General features: G+C 32.9%; 5 protein-coding genes across 5 annotated transcripts; 3 read left to right on the top strand and 2 right to left on the bottom strand.

The window, feature by feature from the left end:
* The first annotated feature begins 14 nt into the window (after nucleotides 1-14).
* Nucleotides 15-4,474, top strand: Tsp_10583 (mucolipin-1). The gene is made up of 18 exons (XM_003372291.1): nucleotides 15-186; nucleotides 247-357; nucleotides 595-655; nucleotides 784-937; nucleotides 1,018-1,236; nucleotides 1,295-1,438; nucleotides 1,498-1,880; nucleotides 1,970-2,066; nucleotides 2,230-2,363; nucleotides 2,421-2,643; nucleotides 2,706-2,799; nucleotides 2,858-2,913; nucleotides 3,083-3,355; nucleotides 3,432-3,610; nucleotides 3,672-3,744; nucleotides 3,805-3,894; nucleotides 3,947-4,157; nucleotides 4,227-4,474. The coding sequence occupies exons 1-18, from the start codon at nucleotides 15-17 to the stop codon at nucleotides 4,472-4,474; spliced, it is 2,922 nt and encodes a 973-aa protein (XP_003372339.1).
* Nucleotides 4,475-5,370: 896 nt separating this feature from the next.
* Nucleotides 5,371-8,460, bottom strand: Tsp_10584 (mucolipin-1). The gene is made up of 9 exons (XM_003372290.1): nucleotides 8,351-8,460; nucleotides 7,896-7,944; nucleotides 7,571-7,793; nucleotides 7,272-7,499; nucleotides 6,878-7,116; nucleotides 6,615-6,819; nucleotides 6,109-6,486; nucleotides 5,936-6,037; nucleotides 5,371-5,879 (listed from the first exon to the last, which is right to left on the bottom strand). Exons 1-9 carry the CDS (start codon nucleotides 8,458-8,460, stop codon nucleotides 5,371-5,373), a joined length of 2,043 nt encoding a protein of 680 aa, XP_003372338.1.
* A 3,096-nt stretch (nucleotides 8,461-11,556) lies between these two features.
* Nucleotides 11,557-12,324, top strand: Tsp_10585 (mucolipin-1). Its single transcript, XM_003372289.1, is given in 3 exon segments — nucleotides 11,557-11,664; nucleotides 11,677-11,775; nucleotides 12,163-12,324. 3 exon segments carry the CDS (start codon nucleotides 11,557-11,559, stop codon nucleotides 12,322-12,324), a joined length of 369 nt encoding a protein of 122 aa, XP_003372337.1.
* A 979-nt stretch (nucleotides 12,325-13,303) lies between these two features.
* Tsp_10586 (mucolipin-1) lies at nucleotides 13,304-14,187 on the bottom strand. The gene is made up of 3 exons (XM_003372288.1): nucleotides 13,864-14,187; nucleotides 13,498-13,684; nucleotides 13,304-13,395 (listed from the first exon to the last, which is right to left on the bottom strand). Exons 1-3 carry the CDS (start codon nucleotides 14,185-14,187, stop codon nucleotides 13,304-13,306), a joined length of 603 nt encoding a protein of 200 aa, XP_003372336.1.
* A 1,527-nt stretch (nucleotides 14,188-15,714) lies between these two features.
* Nucleotides 15,715-18,487, top strand: Tsp_10587 (conserved hypothetical protein). Its single transcript, XM_003372287.1, has 7 exons — nucleotides 15,715-15,745; nucleotides 16,378-16,511; nucleotides 17,159-17,186; nucleotides 17,444-17,562; nucleotides 17,842-17,935; nucleotides 18,063-18,260; nucleotides 18,318-18,487. Exons 1-7 carry the CDS (start codon nucleotides 15,715-15,717, stop codon nucleotides 18,485-18,487), a joined length of 774 nt encoding a protein of 257 aa, XP_003372335.1.
* The last annotated feature ends 7,485 nt before the right edge of the window (nucleotides 18,488-25,972 follow it).

Raw genomic sequence — 25,972 nt, 5'->3', positions numbered from 1 at the left:
ATACATGTGCATGTATGCATGTACAACGTGCAACAACATACTTCATACATACATACGTACGTTTCAATAAACAACCTACCGGCCGGTGCATCGCATGCTTGTTTGTTGCAAGTGACAAATTGGAATATCAACCTGCGCAACAATGCTTAAAGAAAGAGCACAGGAAGGTGAATTTTGCCCAGCCCAGTTAATTTTAATTTTTAATTTTCATCCAGCTGTTTGCTATTGTGAAATTTCTTTTTTTAGAAAATGTTAACTTTATTGACAATCGTCGACATTGCAGTCGCAAGCGTAGAGGTGAATCAAAAAGCCCTTCTTGCGTAGATTGTTCTTTCTGTACAAATGGCAACATTCGACGTATCATTTAGCAAAATAGCAATTGAAATGCTAATGCGCATCTTTTTCACTGGAAGCTTACACAATGCTAATAAATTTTACAGTAGACCAAATTTTGCAGGAATTTCCTAAATGGATATCAAATGAGCAGAAGAGCATTGAAATATATGATGACACTTTGATTATTAATTTTAATTTTTACTTTTTAAATTGTTTTCCATTTCTAACATATACTCTAATCAAATGGACAATTTTCAGGCATTTTTGGAGAAACGGAAAAAAATGAACAACAATCTTGTCCATATCTCTTCTGTGAACTGTTAGAATTGGATGCAGAAATTTCTAGCAAGAAATGTTGTTGGCAAGAAATTGCAAGGCATGATTTTTGATTACTTATTTTGAAACTGAACTGTTTACAGATTAATTTGAATAAATTAATATTTTCAGGTGGATTAAATACGAAGAAACTGTTGCCGCTTCTAGAGCAAGATGGTCGAAACCGCACATACCGCTGTTGAACCAACATTCGCTTCACAGTTTGAAAATCCACTTGACAAAGGGAATATTTTTGCCCAACTGTGAAGCTATAACTTTCAATGACGTAATTGGTGAGTTGATTTAATTTTTCATCCGCTTGACTTTATGCTTATGTGGTTTATTTTATATTATTTCATTTTAGAGATTATAATAAATGAATGGAAGAAGAAGAATTTATTGGAATCGCCGAATGATCGAATGGTTAAAGATTTGTTCGTTTTTCCGAAATGTCACGTTTCGAGCAAACCTCTGGGATTCAGAAATTGCATGCAGCCCCTGAAATCTGATTCGTATGAATTTGATCATCACGGCGAAGAATATCCGAGCATAGAGCCGTTGTCCAAATCAGAACAAAAATCTATTGTATAAGTGATCAATTTTTGCTTTGCATTTCAACATTTAAATTTATATTAAATAATAGGTTTATAATAAAACGCTTCATGAAAAATTACCATCCGATACATGTGCTGCGGTGATGTTTGTTGGAAAATCACGTTTTGTCAACAAACCGGTTTCTGCTTTTGTCCGTCTTAAATTAGCTTCTCACATGCCATCCGTTTGTGAGGTGAGATAGTTGATGCGATTTCAGCTATAACATCCGAAGAGGGATTTGTTTCGTTTCAGATGAATTTGCCTGTGAGCTATATTTTCGTTTTGCTCACACCTGAATATCACGTGAATGATTTGGCTCACGTTGGACGTTGTTTGGCGTCGTTGTTAACCGATCCCGCTTATGTCAAGCATTTTCGAACCGCAAACAGCGGCAATGAATTGGCTGAATCTATAGATGCATTTATGGAAAAAGCGCTCATTATTCCACCGAACAAATGGCCCTACGAGGTCAAACTTCATGCGGAAAAAGTCCAATTAATAGTATGCGAAAATGTGAAATGTAATTTTTCAATATTAATTGTGCAACGTTTAATTAAGGATGAAATTTCAAACAACAGAAAAGATTCCAATGGAAATCATAAAGGAGATCTTGAAGGACTCTGCTATACTGGCAGGTAATGGCAGGCGTTTATCACGTCCATTTATTTGTTTATGTGTAATTTTTTTCACTAAATTGCCTGAATATCATGTAATTTTGTTGTAGAATATTTGGTGGACTTGTTGATGATGTAAAAAGAAGATTATGGTTTTATAAAGATGATTTTATGGATGCTTTTGTCGATTTCAGCGCAATGAGTCAAGTACTTGCAAGTGCAATGTTCATTTTTCTTACAAATTTAGCAAACATTATCATATTTGGAGCAGTGATGGGTCACATGCTAGATAATCAAATGGTAGAAATTTTTTCATATTTCCAAAATAAGAACATTACATGAAATTTTTGCATATCTATCTTTGTTAAAGGGTGTCATAGAATGCATTCTGTCTGGTTGTATAAGTGGCATAGCGTTTAGTCTTTTAAGTGGACAACCGTTGAATATACTTTCAGCAACTGGCCCAGTGCTTATATTTGAATCCCTTTTTTACAAATTGTGCAGGTATTGCAAAGTTTTTCCTTAGCATATCGTTCTTTTCTATGATGAAGTGCTTTTTAGTATGTGGGGATGGAATTTTTTGGCGTCAAGAGGCTGGCTATCTTTTTGGTCATCTGTTATTATTTTACTATTTGTCGCTACGGATGGATCATTTTTAGTTGCTTACATTACTCGATTTACGGAAGATTTATTTGCAACTTTGATTGCTATCATATTTATCGTAGAATCTGTGCAAAGTATGGTTAAAATAGCTGTAGAAAATCCAATCACCTATGAACCAGATGTATTTTCAATAATTTATCATTATAATTATGTGCTATATTATATTATTATTATGTGCTTTAGGAAATTTTCAAACAACCACCATGCCAGTGCGTAATGAAACGCGGTACAAATGAGACGACCATTCACGTTGTTCAAAATATAACCAGCAAAGGTGGTAGTTTAACAATATTCGAGCTGTATTTCTATTTTTTAGAGGTGCATTTTTTGTGTAGAGTGCAACTTGCTGGGCGGTATACCAGAAGGAATTCGATGCAACTTTCATCCTGACGTGTTTCTGTTTTCTTTCGTGTTGTTCATTTCTGCATTTTTGATCATGTTTGGATTCAAACTTTTGAAAAATTCCAACCTTTTCCCCAAAAGGGTACGTATGCATGCATGTAAAGCTGGAATAACCTTCTGTCAACTCGTATTTATGCTTTTTCATTATGCTTATTTAGATCAGAGAGTTGCTTACAAACTTTTCCGCTTTGATTAGCATCGCAGTGACAACAATCGTGAAAGAATTTGTCGGCCTGAAAGTTCCTGAGTTGGTTGTGCCATCAAAATTTCAGCCATCTTTTGAACGCTCTTGGTATGTCGATTGGACGAACGTTCAACACTGGTGGATAGGATTAATTTGTTTTGTGCCTGCTATTCTGTTGACAATTCTGCTAGTAATGGATCAACAAATTACAGCCGTCATAATTAACAGAAAAGAGAACAAATTGAAAGTAAAAACAAAAACGACACAAATTGCTTTGATGATGTTTTACAATAAATTTACTTGACTACTTTTTGATTTTTCAGAAAGGATACGGATATCATTTGGATTTGCTGGTGATTTCAGTTCTTATGCTAATTTGTGGATTGTTTGGTTTGCCATTTTTCGTCGCTTCTACTGTACTTTCAATAGGTCATGTTCAAAGTTTACGCATGGAATCACCAAGCAGAGCACCCGGCGATAAGCCCATCTTTACGGGTATCAGGTAAAGAACAGTCTGCCGAGTTTTCATCAACAATACCTTCATTATGTCAATTCAACTTTAGAGAACAACGAGTATCCAGCTTTTTGGCTCATCTTTTAATTGGCATTTCACTTTTCTTAACGATGCTTGTGCAGGTTGGATGAAAATGGACTTTCTGAGTATTTTTTCCACTGTATCACTTTGTTTTTATTCAGATGGTTCCACTTCCTGCCTTGTTGGGAGTTTTCCTTTATCTTGGAATATCCTGCATGGAAGATCAGCAAGTCAGTGTGAACGATCGCATTGTTAATATTATAATTTTACATTTTAATTTGAAAAATAATATTTTGTTTTCAGTTTGTTCATCGCATTCTGTTATTTTTTTCACCGGTCAAACATCAGCCAGAATTTGCATTTTTGCAGTCCGTTCCGTTGCTTCGCGTCCATTTTTACACCGCAATTCAAATTGCAGCTTTTCTTTTGCTCTGCATTGTCAAATATACGAAAGAAATATCAATGCTTTTTCCACTAATGGTAACGGTTTTGCCCACTGATTGGATGCAAATTAGTTTTTTCTTCTCTTTACTGATCAATAATACAAATGATATAATAATAATATCACCAACTGTTTTTTTAGCTGTTCTTCATGGTTTTGCTGAGGAAGCTGCTCGGCCGTCTGTTCACAGTACGAGAACTACGAGCATTGGACGACCAGTTGCCAACGTGGTCCGAACTCACGGGATGCCATTCTCACTGACTTTTCCCACAAGCATGCATGCATGCATCTGTATCTCTTTTCGACGCAAAGCTTTTCCGTATTTTTTCCTCTTCCATGACTGCGTCAATTTCATTCCAAATTTTTGTAGCATTCGACATACAATTTGAATCGTTGAAATTTTGAAATTGTTTACTTCCTGTGCATCTACTGTGTATTGTCGTCGATCTGCTTGTTTCACTTCACAGAAAAGTCATTCAAAGTGATATACATACATATATATATATAATTGTGTAACATTTTGTTCAATGTGCATTGAATTGAACTGAATTGAATTGAATTGAATTGCTTTTTCTTTACTTCTTTATTCATACTGTAAATGACGTCGTCTTCTGAATGAATGAATGAATGACCAGTGAATGAAAATTTGCAATTTTCTACATTTCAAGTTATACAAATTGCAGAATAAAAAGTGATTCGTTCAAAAAAATCAAATAGTCAAAAGCTGGGTTTTTTCACTTTATTTCATTGAATAAGAATAAAAAAAACAACAAAACAGCATAATAATTATACGGGAAGCGCAAAGTTCAACGAAACTGAAGCATGCAAATGCGAACAATTAACAGCATCTTCTTTACACAGTGTACATAGGTAGAATTTTTGCACATTCCAAAGTTTCGAAAAAGACTTGCTCAAGCAACTACTAACAAAGTTTGCTTGAACACTTTTTCTCACCGGTTCTGGCCGTAAATTGATAAAAAACAGAAAAACAAAATTAAAACAATCCAACTATAAAATGAAACAAGTTTACACAAAATTGACGAGCTATGATAAAGCGACAACATCTGAAAGCAGCAAAAGTACACACATACAGGCACTATACCAACTACAAGCTCGTTAAGGGGAAAGGGTGAACAGTAGTAGCAATAGTGTAGTAGTAGTAGTAGTAGTAGTAGTTGAAATGAAAAATGACAAACGAAAAAAACAAAATGCAGCTACAGCTAGCTCACTTACTGGCTTTTCATGGCATGGCAATAGGAGAGCAAACGAGTTCGTTCAGACGAACTCACACGTAGACTTTTTTGACAAGATGAGACTTGGGCAATGTATTGTATCCGGACATGGATTTCAGTGGCACTCCAGAGTGCTGCTGAGAAGAAGTGGACAACTTTGGTAGAGTGTCGCATAGGCCGATTTGCGTTACGGCTGGAGCTGCTTTTGAACTATTTACGGCTGTTTTCACGGTGCTTATTACTGCCGGATTGTTCTGGTAGTAGACATTCCCTGCGAGTTGATCTTTCGTTGGCAGACCCTTTTTCTTCATCAATCGACTCATTCTACACTTGTATCCGAAAAGAAATCCCAATATCGACGAAATCAAAAATGTCAACGGAATAGCAACTGCAAAAGCATCTGATCGATACGTCTCTTTGACAATTTCTGGATCATCTAAACAATAACAACAACGCAATGAGCGTATGTACATCTGTTGTCTGAGTTGAATAAAGTAGCAACACTTACGACGAGAGCTACGAAAAGGAGACGATTCGAGATCGTTGCATGCACAGCCATCGCCTGAAATTTCCAACAATGAATAAAGTGGAAAAACAATAAAAAACGAAAAAAAATACTTTGTCCAGAAGTCGAACCACCCGAAGGTTCAAGATTAGCAGGCACAAAATCCTTTTGCAGTATCCCATCGAGAGATTCGGTTTTTGCCACTTTGGAACTTCCTTCACGAGAAAAGAAAACAGTTAGTTGATGAAGGAGCATTTTGATTTTATAAATTTGAAAAGTTCATTACCTGAAGGACATGCGCGAACGTTTGGCATCGGCCGACGAACATTTTGCAATAAATTTAATTTTGACTTTTTCCACGAACTTTGACCGACGCAACGTTCCGCTTGAGTGTCCCAGGCGCAGTAGGGATCTTGAAGTTTCAAACAAGACCAGCAATCGCGGGCTTCAGAGCAGTGAAATAATGGAAGAAGACGAATCTCTTTTGAGCTGAGCACGATCAATTTTCCAGAAGATGCAGATCTGTTACCATTTTTAGGATGATAAATAAAAAGTCCAGTAACTACAGAACCGTCGGCAAATACATTGATCACTTCGATTAAATTCGATTTTACACTCCGAGAATCACCAGCAGTATTCAACATTTTCAACACTTTGCCATTGTCTTAAATTATAAAATTAAACGGAATACTTTGAAAATCAATATCAATGCTTTTGTATAATTGAAGCAATTCTGTTAACAACAGTTGTACAACATACAATAGACGAACAACTTTTTAATGAACCTTTTACCTGTTCCAACAAAAACAACATCATATTCTTGACCATCTAAACCTCGAACTTTTGCATCGACCGCAATCTGAGTAAACGATCCACTGTAACCCAAGTGAACAAATAAAGGCGACTCGAACGCATTTGGAATTGCATCGTTTAACAGTGGATTATTGTTCACAAAGTTCACTATATCATCGCTCAGAAGACGAGAATCATTAACACACTACAACAAAAAACAATCCAATAAATAAATAAAATGTCAAATTTGTTATCAAATTTACAAATCCTGGCTTCACTGTAGCAGAGGCAAGTACTGCCGAAGGATAGCGTGGCAAATGTCGCATTCCAATATTGTGTTGCACTTTGAATTCACTTTTTTCAAATACTTGCTTCACGTCGTGCATACTGAATGCGCATATAGCAGAACTCGGAATGATGCTGCTTGGACTATTGAACACTGCATACAGAAGTCGGTTATCGGACAGTGAATTCGATCCAGGAATACTCTCAGATGTTGCAACTACAACAAATAAGCAACATCATAACAGAACAACTTGTGACTTCATTTCGCCAGAACTGTTGCTGTCCAGAGAGAACATCTCTCCGTGTGTGTTGTTCAACAAGTAATACATATATATTTGAATGGTATTGTGCGTAAAGTTAAAAACCACATACCGAGCTCGTCAAAGTAATGGGGAAATTCACCCGGAGCAGAACAATTCAACGGAGCTTTAACAAAGCTAGTCCATGTGTCTTTTCTCCTAGCATGACCATGATCATGGCTACACACTCGTCCTACTCGAGCATAGACCGCTTTTCCACATCCTCGTTGTTCATACGTGGCTTCGCGAAACCAAAAGTACACATAATCTTCAATTTTAAACGATGCCACGAAGCTCGGCTCTAAATGACAGATATTTTTCAACATAGCAACGCACAGACGCAAAATGTACCAAACCACCAAATAATCCTACCGTTCAATATTTTCTTATCGTGTCTATTTGTTCTCAAGCCTAAATCTTCCTCTTTTGTCATATCCCGTTTGTAGATTAACGGATCTAATGTAGCAAAGTCAGCAGCAGTGGCTGAGAACATTTCTTGCGTTTCAGGATTATACACGTATGTTGAATTGTGCTCTGCATCGTATGGAACTACACCGGCAGCGTGAAATTCCCTCAGTACCTTGTACTCGTTTTCCTGAAATCAATTTACGCACAGTCAATTTGAATTTTCATTCATCATCCCAGTGGACCCAATTGCAAATGAAATTGCAATTCACAGATTAGCGAGAAAAGCCACCACCAAAGCCTGAGGCAAAGTAATACGAAGATCATCAAATCGGTTTTGCCTGTTTTTTGTGATTTGAATATTTCCAAATTTCAAAAATCATACGCCAACATTGTGATTGAACAACAACCAAACACGATGACAGAGACAAAAATTGTCTGTTGAGGAAAGAGAGGAATAATGTTTTTTTTTTCATTTTCATTTCACACGCATGCAATTGGCAAAAATCGGAGCAGACAGACAGTTTTGAAAAGCAAAGCAAAAAAAACAATTTTCGAAAAACAAATTCCCACGTACCCGAGTCAATTACAAAAAAGGATTTTGAAAAAAAAATCCAACAAAATTAACCAACTCCACACGCCGACGTTGGAAAATTCCACCAACCCGGTGCAGTGCGAGAGGAAATAAATAAATAAAAGAATTTGCATATGGAAATGAAAAATTTTCTGATCGTGCAATTGTCTGACCTGTTCCGCGTAGTAGACTCGACACAACGGCTTGTAAGCATTCGTACCGCAGACGATGAACGTGCCGTCCAAATTGCTGGCGTACATTCGAATGTAATTTTGGCAGTCATCCTGAAATTCGTGAATTCGTGCTAGATTTATGCAAATGTTTGATTGAAAAGATTGAAAAAATTTGAAAATTCAAAACCCCCTCGAACTTCATTTTATGCAAAATGATATTTGCATAAGAAAGAAAATTGATTGCTTCTTGTAGAAGAAATAAATTGTCAAAATAGTTAGTTCACCTCATTTTTCCCTTTCATCAAACATTCTTCAGTGTTCTCTTTCGTTGATGGCCAATTCAAAGACTATAAAACGTTGTGCTTTTCATTGATGGACAAAAAATGTGCAAGTTGTTATTCATATTTACCTGAACGTGGGAAAAATTTTCCACACTGATATTGTACAACGTATTCCTATATAAACAAGAACAATATTTTCAAATAGTAATATTTCAATTTTGAAATGTATATATATATTTTTTTTTTCCTCTGTCACTATCTCTGATTGATTTATGCTGCTAATGTAGTAGTAGAATCAGTTGATAAAGTTGGATGGAAATTTCCATTTCACCATTGAACTTATACAATGAATGAATGGATTTACCTGGCGCCGATGAGTAAAAATTCATCTTGCCGTGCGAGCACTTTGAAAGAATCCTGACTTTTGTAATTGCCATCAAAATGAAGACCAAGTTTTGCTGAAATAATAAAAAAAATAATAACAATAGCATTAATTCGATTTTTCATTTCATATTATTATGTAAATTATTATTTTGGAAAAAGGAAATTGTTTGCTATTAAAGTGAAAAAATAAGAAGAATGATCGATTGGTTTTGGAATAAGCTTTTTTTTTAATTTCGAGATGTAGCAAGATTGAATAAGTATAAAAGAGATGAATGAAAATTGTCCAAGCACACAACAAGCCGCTTGGAAAATTTATCCGCTTTATTTAACCGACCTGTTGACCGACCAATAATTCTACATTACGTAGAAACAGTACTTTTTGGTTTGTTTGTTTACTTCGAAATCAACTAGTTAATGGAATAAATATAAAGTTGAAGCAATTGAATATTGTTTCTCTCAAATATTTGCCGCAAATTGTTGTGTACTTTGCAACAGTCACTAATCACAGTATAGATTAATTTTGGGATGGAAAAAAAATTATTTTTCTTATTTTTTTTCTATGCAAATACAAGCTCTAGCAAAATTGTTGTTACTGCTTTGGAAAAGCTTCATCCCAGAAAATGAAATTATAATAAAAATAAAACGAAAAAAGCCAACCGTTGACGTTGTTGTTGTTGTTGTTGTCAAAAGTAAGCTTCGAGAAATGCTGCAGTCAGTGAGTGAAGTGAATTGAATTGAACTGCAAGCATGATATAAAGTCGAACGGCCGGTCGGCAAACGATACCAGCAACTAAAGTGGAGTGTGTTTGTTATTCAAATTTTGCCTCTCCAACAGTAATTTAAAGAGGGAGAGTAAATAATTCGTAGGCGATCGATGCTATCCGGTTGAAATTGAAATCCTGCGAAATTTTAATGCTAATAAAAACTCTGCACACCATACCAACAACAACAACAACAACCGGCTGAAATGAGACAGGGAATGGGAAAAAAATTAAAAAAAAAATTTGCATACAATAGTCCCAACTGGACACTGATTAGCTAGCCGTGAGTCGAGTTAATGTTGGAAAGAAAAACAAAATATTCATCAAATTCCCGTTCGTAATGGAAATAAATTTTTGCATAAATTTGCGTAGATATTTTCTTTTTTCTCCTGTGTTCAGTAAAGAATGAGGACGAGGACGAGGGGAGAAAAATTTTGTCAGTTTTTTTTCAAATTTCTTTTCATTGAAGTGATTTCAAAGTAAAAAAAAAACAGTTTTGCTTTTCCACACGCTTTTTCCCTCTGGCTTCAATTGTGACCTTTTATTCATATTATTATTAATTTTTTTCTTCAAAATTTTCCACCTTGTGAATTGAAGTGAAAAAACCTCAGCCGAAACCGCAGTGTGGACGAACGCGTGCCAAAGCATTGACACTGTTCGCCAACTGTACAGTTCTGGGGGGTGGGTGGGTCAGAGGCAGGTAAACCGATTTGTGAACAACAGCCACGCCCCACTGGGATTGGGAAAATTATTGTTCGTCGAAATTTGCTGCTGTTGTTCACAAATCAGGGCCGTTGAGGGGCAAATTTATTGTCCCAGGTCGAAATGGAAATCAAAAGATCGCCTCGGTGATTGAACAAGCATCACCAGCTAACGCTGAACTATCGCAATTCTGTGCCTTTCACAATTGAACAAACAACCGAAAAGTAATGCTAATTTACACTCAACAACAACAACAACAACAACAGTACATGTTAAAAATTACCATTATCAATCTGTTAAAGAAAATAATAAATCTGACAATATCAAGCTTCAACTAACAAACTGAAATAAAACGAAAAATATATTCAAAAATTTTCACTTCCCAAGTGTATAATATTCACACTTTGGCTATTGTACAAATTTAACATCTGATTAATATTCACCACAAAAGTGGTGGTTATTCATTCAATTCAACTTTACAATTGTCCATTATATATATATATCTATAATAAAGTATGAACTGATTAAAGTGCAAAGAAAACCCATCAATCAAACTTTAACAGACAAAAGTTATCGCCTAGATGATGTTGATTGATGTGAACGGAATTTCATGAACACCAACTAACTAACTGCTGACGACTGAACTTTTTCGCTAAGCATTCCATTGCTGAATGCTATATTCAAACAAATACATACATACATACATATATATAGTTGACAAATTAGAAAAGTGAAATTTCATCCTAAAAATTGAATCACTCGAGAAATATTATTTTTCTACTAATTTTTTTTTCAACAAATTCCAAAAGTTTTTTCAGTAAAACACCTACGCTTCACTGCTTTTACGCCAGATTTATGCAGCAGTTGCTGTTGGTTGTTGGTTGGAAAGAAAAACAAAATTTTTATCTTTTGCTCCATATAATTTCTTCTAGGTGATCATATAAAACTGATAATAATAATAAAATTAACTACACTAGATAAAATGAGAAAAAATTTCAATAATATGCAATAATTTCACGTGAAATTTTCAACAAAATTGTAAATCAAGTAAATAATCTCTGTTGATATAACGTTGAAAATGTATCAACACACGATACGCGAGTTGTTAAGTAATGCAAATATCGTAGTCGAGCAAAATCATCATTGCTTCACAAACGGTGCAGCATCAATGAATAAAGTTGTGTTTGTTTTTTTTCAGTGTTTCGCATTTTTTTTGCTGTTTAAACCGAAACCGGGTTGGAAATTTAGTTCAAGGCTTGCCGGCTTAAAAACAAGGTGGGCCAACTTGCCTTGGCCCGTTATGAACAAGCTTCTTTTCCACTACAACATTCAGCATAATATATATACGCACGGATGATAACAGATCTTTGTCTTATCTTTATATCATTATGAATAAAATAGGAAATATTATTGAAAACTGAAATATACAATGGTTAATTAATTAATTTTTAAATTGATGACCAAATGAGAAAAAATTCGTGACGTCAGTATGTCGTGCCAATTTGCCAACACTGAGCATTATTGTTCCCTATATACAAAGCGTCCAAGCGAGCAACTATACAAGCAAATATATATACGTATGTATGCAAGCATTCCCGGTCCACTACGAAACAACAAACTAGCGAGACCGCTTTTTTAATGTGGACCAATTTTGTGATAAAAATTTTTTCATCCATCAGGTCAGTACAGCGGCAATATTGTAAATGTAGTCCAGTGGTATGATGACAAGAATCAGACTTTGGTCAGTTGGTCGTATATGTATACGTATGTGCCAACGGCCAAGAAAAGTCAAACACCAATCAGTATACCGAAGGCAGTGGAAATTTTTATTGTACAGTCGAGATGAAGCACGGTGATTAGAAATACCGACTTTTCAACTTGGTTGGTGATGAAATTATTTCAAAAGGAAAAATACAGATAAAAACAGTTTGATTGCATGCTTGTTCAATATTTTCAACTTTGCCAGTCATTTATGAATTTTTGCCATAAAAAGTTGTTGTTATTGTTTAAAACAAACAAAAAGAAATTAGCATGATTTGGTAATTGTTCTACGCTTCAGTGGGTCGTGAAATGTCATCGAAATGATGAAAATTGAAATTTATGCCCCGATCAAGGTACAGTAAAGTTTTCCTCGGTACAAAGGATGGTACAACCAGCGACAGGTCGACCTTTCAACGCCACCACGGGGATGCTCAACTACAAGCTGTGCAAACGAAGGTCACCGTCAACAATTTCCAATTGCCCATTTGAACTTGTAATTTTCACCGGTGGTATTGTGTAATTTTTGTTTTTTTTTCACTCTGAATGCTTGCTTTATCCTATTCGAGCTTAACTATATATATTAAATTGGATAAATTTCTCAATTCCATCATCTTACCATTCATCAATATCTCCTTGTTGTTGCAATTGAAGGAAAATTCAAACTTGGAAAATTATACACCTGAATCATGATGAACAAACAAAATTCAAAATACCCCGCACTTATATTATAAATATAATTCAGCACATACATTTAAGCTGGGAAACAATTGTACAATGGTCAGGTTAAATCTACTATCCAAACTATCCAATGTGTACCTCGATTGCTGCTAGTTTTATAGATTAAATAATCATTTTATCGTATTGTAATTTCCAATTCAAACATGCAAGAAATTCCAAATAATTCCCACACATAGATATACAAGCACATATATATTACGAAAGAAAAAGACAATTTTGATAATTTTTCAAATTATAACCCATCTCTAATCAACTTCCTCGTTTAAGTTTCTTTTTGTAAATTTCTGTTGTTAAAGGTAAAATGACCAGGATACCCGGGGACACAGTTATTCTCTTGGGAGAAAAGAGGGTAAGCGGTATCGGTGACGGTCAATTTTAACACCAGTCGTCATGGAAACAAAAACAGTGCAAGCAAATACTGTAGACAAAGATGAACAAAGAAAGAGTAGTAAAAAAAGAGAATATCAGATAGAAATGAGATTTAAAAAAATAAAAAACAACAACGTCGGTTGAGACTCACTTGCGTCGACAATCTGATGCGCCGCTTCTTCGCTTACCATGAAGCCACGGAGTGTAGCAATGCCGAAACAGAACAGCGCACAAAGGCGAAACTGACCGTCGCGGTCCATCTCCACAAACGGCTCGACAATAATAACAAGGCTACTACAGGGCGGTTTCCAAGCCGGCCATGAAGCGGTTGAAAATATCTGAACAGAAAAAAAATATCGACTTTCAAATCAGTATTAAAAAATTATCAATTTACACGACGCGTAATTAATTACAATTATAATATCCGGTTGGGTATTTTTTTTTTGTCCAACCATAAAATCTACCACCGTATTATTGTATATATTGTACACAGGGCAAGTAAGAAAGAGAGACAGACAGCTGAAAGGTTAGTGTGCGCGTAAGAGATTGCTGCTGCCATGTTGGGATGGTCGTCAAGTGACGTACAGTAAGTAGTAGCTGACGACGACCAGTTTCTCAAGTAGTACTCAATTAGGGCATGCACATCACGGATAAAACGCCACGTCAACACTGGTGACAAGGACGATGGTCGAAAAATAAAAGGGCAACAAGAACCGAAGGTGAAACAAGCCCTGGCTAGAAGACCAGCAGCAATATTTAAATTTTCGATTGGGCTGGCGATTTGTGGAATTTGCATAAGTTGCTTCTGCAGTGGCACTTCTGCCCGGTACCAGACGTTCATACCGTCTACGACAAAACGACACAGGAAATGTTGAATAGGACGACAATTGTGCAAAAGTCAGTCGTCGGAGACGGTGGCAGCAGCGCAGCGTGAAGCGCACAATAAAACAAGTGCTTTCTCGTCGCTCTCGCCGGCTAGAGAGATTGATGCTAATTGGAAAAACCGACCGCTCTCTGATTGGTCGGTCCATCCGTTATTTCCCTCGACGCCAGGTTTTCCTATTTCTCTCTGATGACGTCACTCGAAGCAAGCTTTATTCACCGACTGCTTGTTTGTTTGTTTGTTTGTTTCTGCAATTTGGAAAATTTATTCAATACATGTAAAATAAATATTTCATTTTTTTTACAAACAAAATATATTCCGAAAACTTTGTGCTAGTGAAAAATAAGAAAACAATAAATAAACGACGAATGAATCACAATAACTGGAGAGGGGGGGGTTAAAATGAAAAACTTTTAATTAGTTGTACTTTTACTGATAATTTATCATTTTCTTTGATTTTAGAATAAAGAAAAGAAACAGTTATTTGTGAAAATATTCATTTTCATACGTGCTAACCGGGTTTCTACAGAAAAGCATATAATAAAAAGAGAAAAAAAATAGAGCGCCATAAATCCTGGTTTCAATTCAACGACATTGCCTTTACATATAATTTGTTTGAACAAATTTAATATATTTAATAATCGGTTGGCATGATTGAAAAGAACAATCATCAAAATGCCAAAAACAGATTCACCTTCTCCATTTAAAAATGCTCAAAAATTTGTGGAAATAATAAAAATAACAACAAGACAATTATGAATGAATATTTTATTTTAGCCCTAAACAAAATTGCCGTCGGCCGTTTCAAGAAATGAAGTCAGCAAATATTTTTGCCAGTTAGGGACAAAACAGAGCGTTAATCAATGATCAATTGGAACGTCAAGTTGGCGATTTAATGAACCCAAAAGCGACGCCGGTTGAGCCTGCGGCTCCACAAACTGAAAGTGTCAATTAATTTTTTGTCAAAACGTTGCAAAATTTGGAACAGATATTAAAGCAAATGAGAGATATCTAATTTAAAATTTGACATCCAACGTGAAACTGGTACAACACGACGAATTTGGCAGCGCCCTTTCGCCGAATATTTGCCACTTTTCAATACCAAAACTGACAAAATAATAAACACATTTTATGCACGAATAATAAATAATCTGTACAATTTTGTCAGCGATGATGAACAATTTTTCATAAAGTACAACAAAATTCGAAATATATTTTATTCTTCGTTATGCCTGTTTATGCACAACAGTTTCCAAGTTACCCACCATTGAAAATATGCAATCTACGTATCTCCTTTTCTTCAAATAACATAAAATTTAAAGAAAAAAACATGAAAATTAGTCATGCTGTCTCAGAAGAAATTACCAAACCTACGCAAATATAACGTTAAAAGAACATTTTTTTGAAATACAACAAATCATTTGTGCATATGAAGCAATCGAAGCACAGTTGCACAAATTATCAACATTTAATTCATGCAAAAAAATGGAATACGAGATGGTTGTGCTTACTACAAGTAAAAAGCATCTCCAACATTTCCATTGCCAACCAACGGCAGCAGCATTGTCCGCATAAAAGCGTCTCGTAAATAGATTATTTGATTTTTTTTTCTTTCGTGCTTGGTCGCTTGGTAAAATTTCAGCCGAGAAGCAAAATATAAATCCATTAGGTGAATCAAGTTGGTGAAGATAATTTTTCGAATTTTAAAATTGAAAATGCACTGGAGTAAAATTAAGAAATAAAGAAAAAAAACACAACTGCGAAAAGCATTTTACGCGTTCGTCTCCAACTATATTAACTTTTCAAAAAAAATGATGTAACGAAAATAATCAGTGTTTTTTTTCCTCGTTCCCAGACGCCATTAACGAGGAGAATATTCGTAAGAAAAGTTTGATAAATTTTCCATTAATGCAAAACCGCCTCCCCGCAGTTCAATGAATTAAAAAAAATGCTGCAAGCATATTTTTTTAATGCGTTTGATATTTTTTAAAAAAAATTCTTTTTTGAAAACAACTTGACGTCACTGTGAATAAGAAAAAGCGAATTATTTTTTAAAAAGTTCCCACTCCAACAGTGGTAGTTTTTTGTAATTTAACTTTAAAAATTAATTTGGTCAATTTTATCAAATTTAATAACAATTCTACGCAGATATTTGTGAAGAGGTGCAATTTTATGCGCAATCGGCGTCAGATGTGATTTTGTGTTGTGATGAAGTTGGTGGAAAAGTTGAAATGGAAATCAATGAAAATGTGCGCATGCACCGAACCTATGCAAATGCGGAAGTAAGTCGGTGTACAAGATTGGGCATTTAACAGTGGTCCGAGCATTGATCTGAGTGCATTTTAGCAGAAGAGCCATTAAATCATTCATTTGGCTATCAGTGAACTCTTGCGAAGCTCAAACCGTCGCGTGCAGTGGATGCATCGGAGCGTGCCAATCACAAATAAGTCCCTTTTTCTTTCTGTGGCATTGATCTCAGCATCTTCAAATTGCAATCCGCGGCCGCAGTGTGCACTGTTCACTTCAATGGGATTTGCTAATAATCACATTTTGCACGAAGAAGCTCCCATTCGCAAACTTGTACATATTTATTCTCTCTTTTTTCCCACATGTCTCTGCTGATTCGAATTTTCACTACTCATGGGAAAAGTATGAAATAAAAAAGAAACCTTCTATCACATTTAAATTACATTTTTCCTTTTTTCAATCTTTGAATTAATTACATTGCTAACAAAATGCTCGCTGCCTACGTTTCCTTCCTGCTACTGTTCATGCTACTTGTAACGCACAGTGAGCATTCTTCAACATTACTCTTAAACGTACAATTATTCAATCTGCATTTTCAGCTTGTTCAGAAGACGCCTTACATTCTTCAGATCAAACGGTAAATAATTTGCAAGTTAATTTTATACCGTTTTGTTGTTTTCAGATATCTTCCAAATCTACACACAATACAAGTAAGCATCTCTTGTCTTTTGAACTTTTGACGATTTAAATCGGTTCATTATTTAAAGATGATATACAAAAAAAATACCATAATGCATGTAAAAAAATATAATTGAATACTTCTTTCTACGCAACTATATAAAGTTTCAGAGTAATCAGAAGCAAGTTTTAATCATTTTGGTTCTATTGAAATCATTCAATTTTAGAAAATTTCATTGAACACTTTTTCACAATTTCAAATTGATTAAAATCATTTTACAATGTTTAGCAAACTCATTGAAAACTTTTGCGAATAATGGAAAAATTGGAATTGCATTTCCTGACGGAGTTCCTTGTTTAATGGCTCAGTTGGAAGCTCGATTGGTGATACGTCAATTGGGCACAGTTGTGAGACATTATATATTTCCTTTTCTTGTTAAATTCATATTTTGTACATATGTATATATTAAGAAAAAAAAATCTGACGATACAGAAAGTATATTGTACATTCCCAGTCATCATACTGTATTCGGGAAGTGCGCTACGAATGTTAACGATAAATCAGAATTAACAATTGTTTGGGCTACTGATGACGGTGGAAAATATGAATTAAGCCATTCTTTTGCCGCCGTTAGTTAATTATTCACTGTTTGTTATGTTCCGCTAAAATCAGGTAAAATTGTTCAGGAAAAAGTCGAAAGTTCCATCAAGAGTACGTGGAAATGGACATGGAAATTGAAAAATGCCACGTTAGCCTATTTCCCACCGATAGAAAAAGAAGGTTAGCCAAAATTATTTATTCCAACTGAAAATATAACAGCGCATTTTGTTGTGCAATGTGTATTTAGAAAAAGAAATATGCACTAACATTAATATTTTGATGTGAATTTGAAAAGCGTAACGTTTAGGTAAAATGGTCACTTGTTACATGACGAACAAAAGTCAAATTTGGGCTCCGTTGAAGCAAAGCTTTTTATGCAAACATGCTCTGAATATCACTCTGATCAACAATCCGGCTGAACAACCGTGCGACGTTATTGTACAATACAAGGCAAACATGCAAATTCTCGCCTATAATTTGGACAAGTCGAACGACTTTGGCAACAGTAATGGAATGGTTTGAAAAAAAAATAAATATTCAATTAGTAAATGAAAATTTTCAGCTTATTTATGCGATCGATCAAAAGAAATTGGAATATTGACCCGCCTGAAAAGCAGCTCAACAGTATCATGTGGATTTGTACTAGGTGCTTGCGCCGTGGCAACTATTATAGGCCATTCTGTAAAAAGACACTGGTCATTTGTACAGCAACCATATTTCAATTTAGAATAATTATTTCTGTTACTTTTCCGTTTATTAATGATATTGATTAAAAGTTCATCATCATCAAATCTTACATTTCAGATTGAGAACTAGATATACAATTCCACTAAATTAGTAACAATATTATTGATTATTATTTAAATAGTGCTGAATGCTCAACCTGAATTCAATACTGGATTATTGTTTTCTTTACAGAAAAATGTGTTGTATTAGGTGAAGAGAAATGTCAAAATAAAAATTATTACTCAAACGACGGACTCGTTTATTTTCATCATCATCGATAACACCTCACTAGTAATGAAATAATTATTTCGAAAAAACGTAACTGAAACTTCATTTACTCAAACGTAAGATTTAGCAATTAATAAGTTCGCTTGTTCTACTGAAGCACACCGATTTAAAAAAACCTACAAAATTATGAATATTTGTACACTGGTAGCAATTTGTAGGCATTTCAATTTTGAATTGTTTTAATCAACATTTCATATTCTCAGCTAAAAATACTTCCTTCTACTCATTTTCGTCAAACTATTAATATTATCACTAAACTGCATTATTCATTTATTTACGTAAGAAAAATACTACACCAATAATTGTTGCTGTTCGTGAAATAGCAGAGTAATTCATGATGCTTTTGAATTACATTTCCACAGTGAAATTACACGCAATTAATAGAAAAGGAAAAAAGAAATGCTTATCTTACTTATTAATGTCCAAGCTGCTGCCGGTTCAAATTGTCAGCAAAAGTCGATAGTAGAGATATTTCTGGAACATCGCGAACCAGGAATTTGACAGCCATAATAAGCAGTTTTCAAACAAATATGTTTCTTGGGTTAATTTCTTTTGCATCCATTGAATTAAAAAAGTGCTAAATTTGAAGTTTGCACAGTAAATGACGAGCAAGTTAAGATTACTGTATATGCTTATACTGTATTACCAGTTTTTCATGTTGATTCTGTCGCATGGAATGGCACGAAAAACTCTTCTTTTGATTGCCGAAAATTTGCAGTCTTTCATGCGAAAAATACTTCTTATTCATTAAAATAATGTGACTATGAATTTTGTTATGCATTTTTTATGACGAAGCATTTCAGAGTTTTAAAATTGGTATCCTTACATTTTTTTACTAATTTTGCAGTCATATATCTTGTACATCTGGATTATTATTTTTTTCGTGTACTCTCGCAGAATTTCTCAGGCAACTTTAGTGTTTTATTAGTAATTGAAATGAAGAAATTTTACAAGTTTACAAAAACTTCAGTTTTTTTGTTTATTTCCAACTGATGAAAGTCATTTTGGTTGCGATTTTGCATTTGCATGTATATTGCGTTACTTTTTTCTAGTAATTTTATTTAAATTTCTGTGAAATGTTATTATAATTCTTCATTTGTCAAACACAGTTGAAGATGTATTGTTTGCTTGCTTGCTGATTGAGAAACAATGAAGAATTATTGATCTCGTCACAAAGCTGTTCTCGTCGTCTAAATGGGTACACGCAGGTACAGTTCAGTTGTTTACGAGAACATTTTGCAAAGATAATGGTACTGTTGATAAAGATCTTTCAGTTTCTAACTGGTTGATCACATTTTAATTTTATTATTATTTTTTTAATAATTTCTATCTGACTGTATTTAATTATATATCATTTTGCGTTTAAGTATACAATTGTATATTTCAGATATCATTTTTCAAGCTTTTGTAAATTAGTGTTATTTCATTTCCAAATTCAAATGGCATCTTTTGAATCTATTATGAATAATTGTTATGAATGCATAGTATAATTTTGTTGTACACCAAGTACATTTATTAACTAGATATTATTGGTTCAATTTTTATATTGTTTAATTTTCAAATTTTTGTTGTGCTTTTGTAAATCACAATCAAAAGACTACGTTTGATTTTTTTTACGCAGATTGAAGTTGAGAATGTTATTTTTAATGTAAAATTGGTCATATTAGTCAGTGTTTGTTTTCAACAATTGAATTATGCTTAAAAAAAGAAAAGTTTTCATAATTTTTCCAAATACTGATAGGTGTGTTTATTTGACTGTTAAGGCAGTGTTATCTTTAACTGGTGTGGTGTATGTGCATATAATATATATGTCAAGGTTTTACTTTCTGTTCGTTTATTTCGGTACTTGTTTTCCAACTAGACGAATAAGTCGATTTTCAAAGCATGCACAAAGCCAATTTCAACAGCTATTTTCCATATTTTATGTAAATTTTTTTTAAAAAAATAACTTTAAGTTGAAAATGAAAAATGTTCTATTTAAATGAGAATGTATTGTACTTTTTCACATGGTGAAATATTTTCCCACATCATTGAACTAATGATCAATTAATTATTCAAAATTGCTATTCTGCTGATCGAGTTATGAAACGGTAGGAATAAGGAAATGTCTGAAAGCGGTCATTTGCTTGCTCTGGATATTTATTATAATTCTCGTTGTGCATGTTGTGCTTGTTCGATTATTATGTTTTTCACTGTGAAGAAAGTTGGATGCAGATTCCCAACGTGTTCATTTGTCGCGGTTTTCTTTATATTCAATTGAATTTGACGAAAGATGCATTGCACACACATACAATTGATTGAAGCTTGCTTGTACAATTGTCCATTGAAAAATGCTAAATCACCTTTTCGCTGGTTTTTCTTTTTTTTTTAATAAGCTGGTCACAAGAAAATTTCATTTTCACTACTTGGATTTGTGTTGATGTTTATGAAAAATTTTATTTAATTCGTTTTGTTTTTTTTTTTCATATGTGATTTGTTGATTTCTTTTTACAGTCTGATGAAGCTTTATGATGTTTTATTTTCTTGAATATCTTTTTTTCTTTTCAAATTCACCATTGATTATATTGTTCAATGTAAATGAATAATAAGTTTCATATTAATAATAATAATGTTTTTATTGAATATATAATATATTATGCAGTAAATTTATTTGTAAAATAATGAAATCAAGTATTTGTAATAATTAAAAATTTTGGCTTCTTTTATAATGGATCTCGTATTGTTGTTTTGTGTTTAAATATTGCGCAAGATTGAGTAATAATTAAAATTTGTGAATTCTGTGACATGATTAGCAGCGAGCAGAAATGAAAGGCTTGTTTACGCTCGGCTCGCGTTGCGCAAATCGATCGCATCGTCAAGTGCATTTTGTTCGTTCGTTCTTGTTGTTTCTGTGCATTTCATCGCGCTGCTGTTTTTATCATTTGAAGTGGAAAAAATTAAAATTTATTTTTTTAAAAATTATTTACTGTTTTTTTTATTATTTCAATGCATGTAGGTGAATAAAAATAGGAAAGAAAAAAGAGCGAATTTGTTGTTGTCACTAATTTTTGATTTGTGAAGAGAAAAATTATTCCATATATGAGGTGTGAAATGTTGACAGCAGAAGTTCGATTTCAAATTGAGCCAACTTTTTTTTACCGTTCAGTGGTAATTTAAATTTTAAAATTTAAACAATGTCACAGGTTTAAAAAATTTGAATAATAAATATTGTTTTTTTTTTTTGATTTTTGAAAAAATTTGATTATCGTCGAACAATGGTAGAGTGGTATTTGTCAGTTCAGCTTTTGCATAGTAGAACTAAACCGACTATCACTGGATAGTCGCCGTATAGTTAAGTTAAGCTGTGTAAAAGGTTGTATTGATTGTGGGATAACGTTGTTGCATCGTTTTGATGAAGTCATGTTACGACTTTGATTGTGGAAAAGAAATTGCTTTTCAGTCGCTTGAGTTGGTAACGCGTTGCCAGAAAACAGATCAATGTTAATTTAATTGCTTGTGATGGTGTTTTCAATTTCTTACAAGCAGTTCATTTGAAATTGTCACTATTTTCCTTTTTTAAATATTATTATTATTATTGTTGTTGTTGTTTGTATTCACTAATAATACAAGCTATATAATTGAAACATTTTCACAACACCGTCTAGTTTTTTTCATTTTATTTTTTAAATATTTATTTGAAAAACAAACAAAGTGACTATACGTACGTTCAATTGTATTTATTATCTGAACATTTATATTTTTAATAAATTTTAATTTTTTTTTCACACAATCCGATTTAAAAAGTTTCTTGCAATGTTTAATTATTAAGAAATTTCTATTGAAAAATGGCATTTGAAATCAGTTTAAGAATTCACACATCACCAAATGTAAATTCTCCACTATTCTTACGTTTGATAATTTTATTTGGTTATAAAATTGTTTTAGTATTTTTTTCTGGTAATAACTAAACGAATAACACTGCAGTTTAAGAAAAAATTATGAATAATTTTATTCTTTTTGTTGTTGTATTCTGTTATTTCAACAACACGTGTTTGTTTGAACGACAAATTGAAAATTCCAGCAACTCTGTATTTTTGCAATAATTTCTACCCTTTCCATGCAGTAAGTATGATTTTCTGCTGTTGTCGGTTGATTTTGTATGTCATCTACAGTATGATGATTTTTTTATTCGGTAGAATTTTTGTAAGTATTTTTGTGATGAAAAAGGAAATCAAGCATTATTGTTTGATGGAACGTTTGAAAATAGATTTACAGTTTCAACATACCTGTTTTCAGCAGCATGAATATCACAGCTAAAAGAGTAAATAAATAAACAAACATTGCAATAATCGATTTTTGACCAAATATGGAAGTTCAATAATAATAATAATAATAATAATAATAAATGTTATAATATTTACCTTTGCACAAGTTGATCTTCTTTTTGTAACTGGTGAAAAAAGTTGAAAGTGGAATTCTTTATTTGAAAAAATATTTACTCTTGATTTGTTGATGTATTGAGAGAAAATTTAAATTCCAACGGACCGGGAATGAGTAAATTAAAAGTACGCGATTATGCATATTGTTCATAGTGTATTCTTGTACACGGCATTTCACTTGTGCAGAAATGTCGAATGCCAACGCTGAATTTGATGAACCAAAATGTCAAGACGTGCATGGGAAAATCATTTCAGTATTTTTTTTCGTATCCTTTTTCATCATTATCCAATTTTGAATGGTAATTTTTGATTTATCAATTCAATTATTGAATGATTAATTCAAATTAAAAAAAAATAAATTTGATGCATTAATAGAATTCAGTAATGACATTATTGGGATCATCTTCTTGCTCCTATTCATCTGCTTCTAACATTTCATCTGTTCCATTGATGAAGGTGAAAAAAAATTTTTTTTTCGTCTTTTGTCTTTGTCGCTTACATCAACAAACGATAGTTGAAAACACAGATTCTCCCCTTATTATTATTCAGAAAGCGGTGAATGAACAAATAGCAGAATTTATTTGATTCTCATTACAAATAATGAGCAGAAATTTGAACATGAAAAAATGCTAATAATACAAGAAAAAGAAGATCTCGAATTATAATTCTTTTATTTTCTCTTGTAATCCATTATTGCTCGTGTTATTATTTCAATTTAATTGGCACTCCCACTTGTTTGTATATAAAACGAGCTGCGAAACCGGTTTTTCAAAATTCACTTTTTTTTTCTCCGTTGTCACCATCTTCATACAACTATGCAATTCGCAGGTATCAATATTAATTGTAATAAATTATTTTCAGAAAAAATTTTCACATCCGTTGATGGAGTTTCAGTTCTGGTTATTTTTTATTTTAAATTTAACTTGATTTTGTTAATTTTTTTTTCTACAACGGTGAAAATTAGGAATAATTTGAAATTGTGATTCTGCTATAAGAAATTCAATGGAACAACCAAGCGGATCCAATCGTACAATGAATGGAAAGGTAATTTTGTTTCTTTTGCTTTTCTTTCCCCTTTCTTCTTCGAATTCTTTCATTCAAATGTAAATTGTGAAAAATTCCATTAAAATTAAAAATGAATAATTAATTTTGTATCAATTAAAAAATAATAATGTTTCACAAATTTTCCATTTCAAATATTTCCAACGATTTCTTCTTCTATGCTGGTGGTGTTGGGATTTGCTTTCGATTCTAGAAATGGTCGAACTTTTTCAATGGTCTGTTTTTTGTTTTTGTTTTTTTAAAATATTAATTTTCTCCATGCGGAATGATAGCACGTCAGAATACCACGAGCCGGTGTAAAATTTTACATTCTACAATTTGCATGTTCGAGGACGTGAAATTAATCTCTTTTCTCGCTTCGGCTTTTAGAAGTCGAAATTTGACAATTGCAGTTGATTTTTTAATCTGTCATCAGAAAAGAAATAATCAATTTTAAGTGAAATGTTTTCTTTTCTTTTTCCTGCTCAAGAATAAATTTTTCATTATTTATTACTTGAATTTTTGAAATTATTTTCCCTTCTCTGATTCTACAGTATATACAGTATAGTAATTGTGATTTGATAACTTTTTAATTGGAAGTGAATTTGAACGGTAAATTTTTTTTTACTTCTCTACTACTCACATGTACACATTTATATCTACATATATATATATATATATATATATATATATATATTGTTTCAACAATCAATGACGTCAGTTGATTATGCGTAATATCAAAAGGGACCGTTCTAATTGCACTTTAATTATTAATTAACATGACACGTGTCACAGTAATGAAATGCCATTTATTTGGTTACATTTGTTCAGCATTTATTTTGCGCAGTTGATTTTCAAGACTTTAGCAGTTGATATTTTACCAATTAACAGAAGACATGATTGATTGATTGATTGACTGTAATTTTGCTGTTTTTTTATGAAATAATATTAAAATTGAATTGTTTAATTTCCAAGTTGAAAGCGTGAAAATGAACTTCGATTAAAATAAAATTCTTTCTTTCTTCAATTTATTTTCATCAGCAAGTAATACAATGAAATTAATAAAATAGAAGAGTGAAGATTTATGTTATTTTATTTTCGAAATTTATGAACAAAAGACGAATCGTTCATTCTATATTGTTGTGCAGTGTGGGTAAGGTTGATTTTTATTTTTATTGCTTCTCTGCAATGACGGCAGTATTGCTTTATATTAAACGAGAAATTTATACGATTTTTCTGGTTGATTTGCTCAAAATTGAAATTTGTCGACAAGGTTCAAAGGCGAAAAAGTTATTCATCACAATCAATGATCAATGGTCGATGTTTTTTGGTTTCTTTTTTTTTCTTCTTTTCTTCATTCAATTTTCCACAAATCTTCACATTTCATCTGTTCATTCATCACAATTCGTATTGGGCTTGATTTCTTCTTCTTCTTCTTTTTTTATTATTATTATTAAATTTATTTATTTTTCTGCCATTCGCTCGTGTTCTTAATTCGATTTGATTAAATTGAATTAAATTTCACTTTGCTGTGGTTTTCCGTTACAACGCTTAATTGAAACAATCAAAAGAAAAAGAACGAGGAAAATAGCATGATATATAAAAAAATAAATTTTTTCATTTGAAATCTTTTTTTTTGAAAATGAATTACTGTGATAATTTCGGAGATATTTTTCAAACAAATAAATTTCATTTTATTTTTCAATTCTGTCATGTGTGGGTAATTTTTTGAGTTAAAAAATGT

Source organism: Trichinella spiralis (assembly GCF_000181795.1).
Source record: "Trichinella spiralis strain ISS 195 chromosome Unknown Scfld9, whole genome shotgun sequence".
Taxonomy (NCBI): Eukaryota; Metazoa; Nematoda; class Enoplea; order Trichinellida; family Trichinellidae; genus Trichinella; species Trichinella spiralis.
The sequence above is the reverse complement of the archived record's forward strand: the minus strand, read 5'-3'. Positions and strand labels throughout refer to the sequence as shown.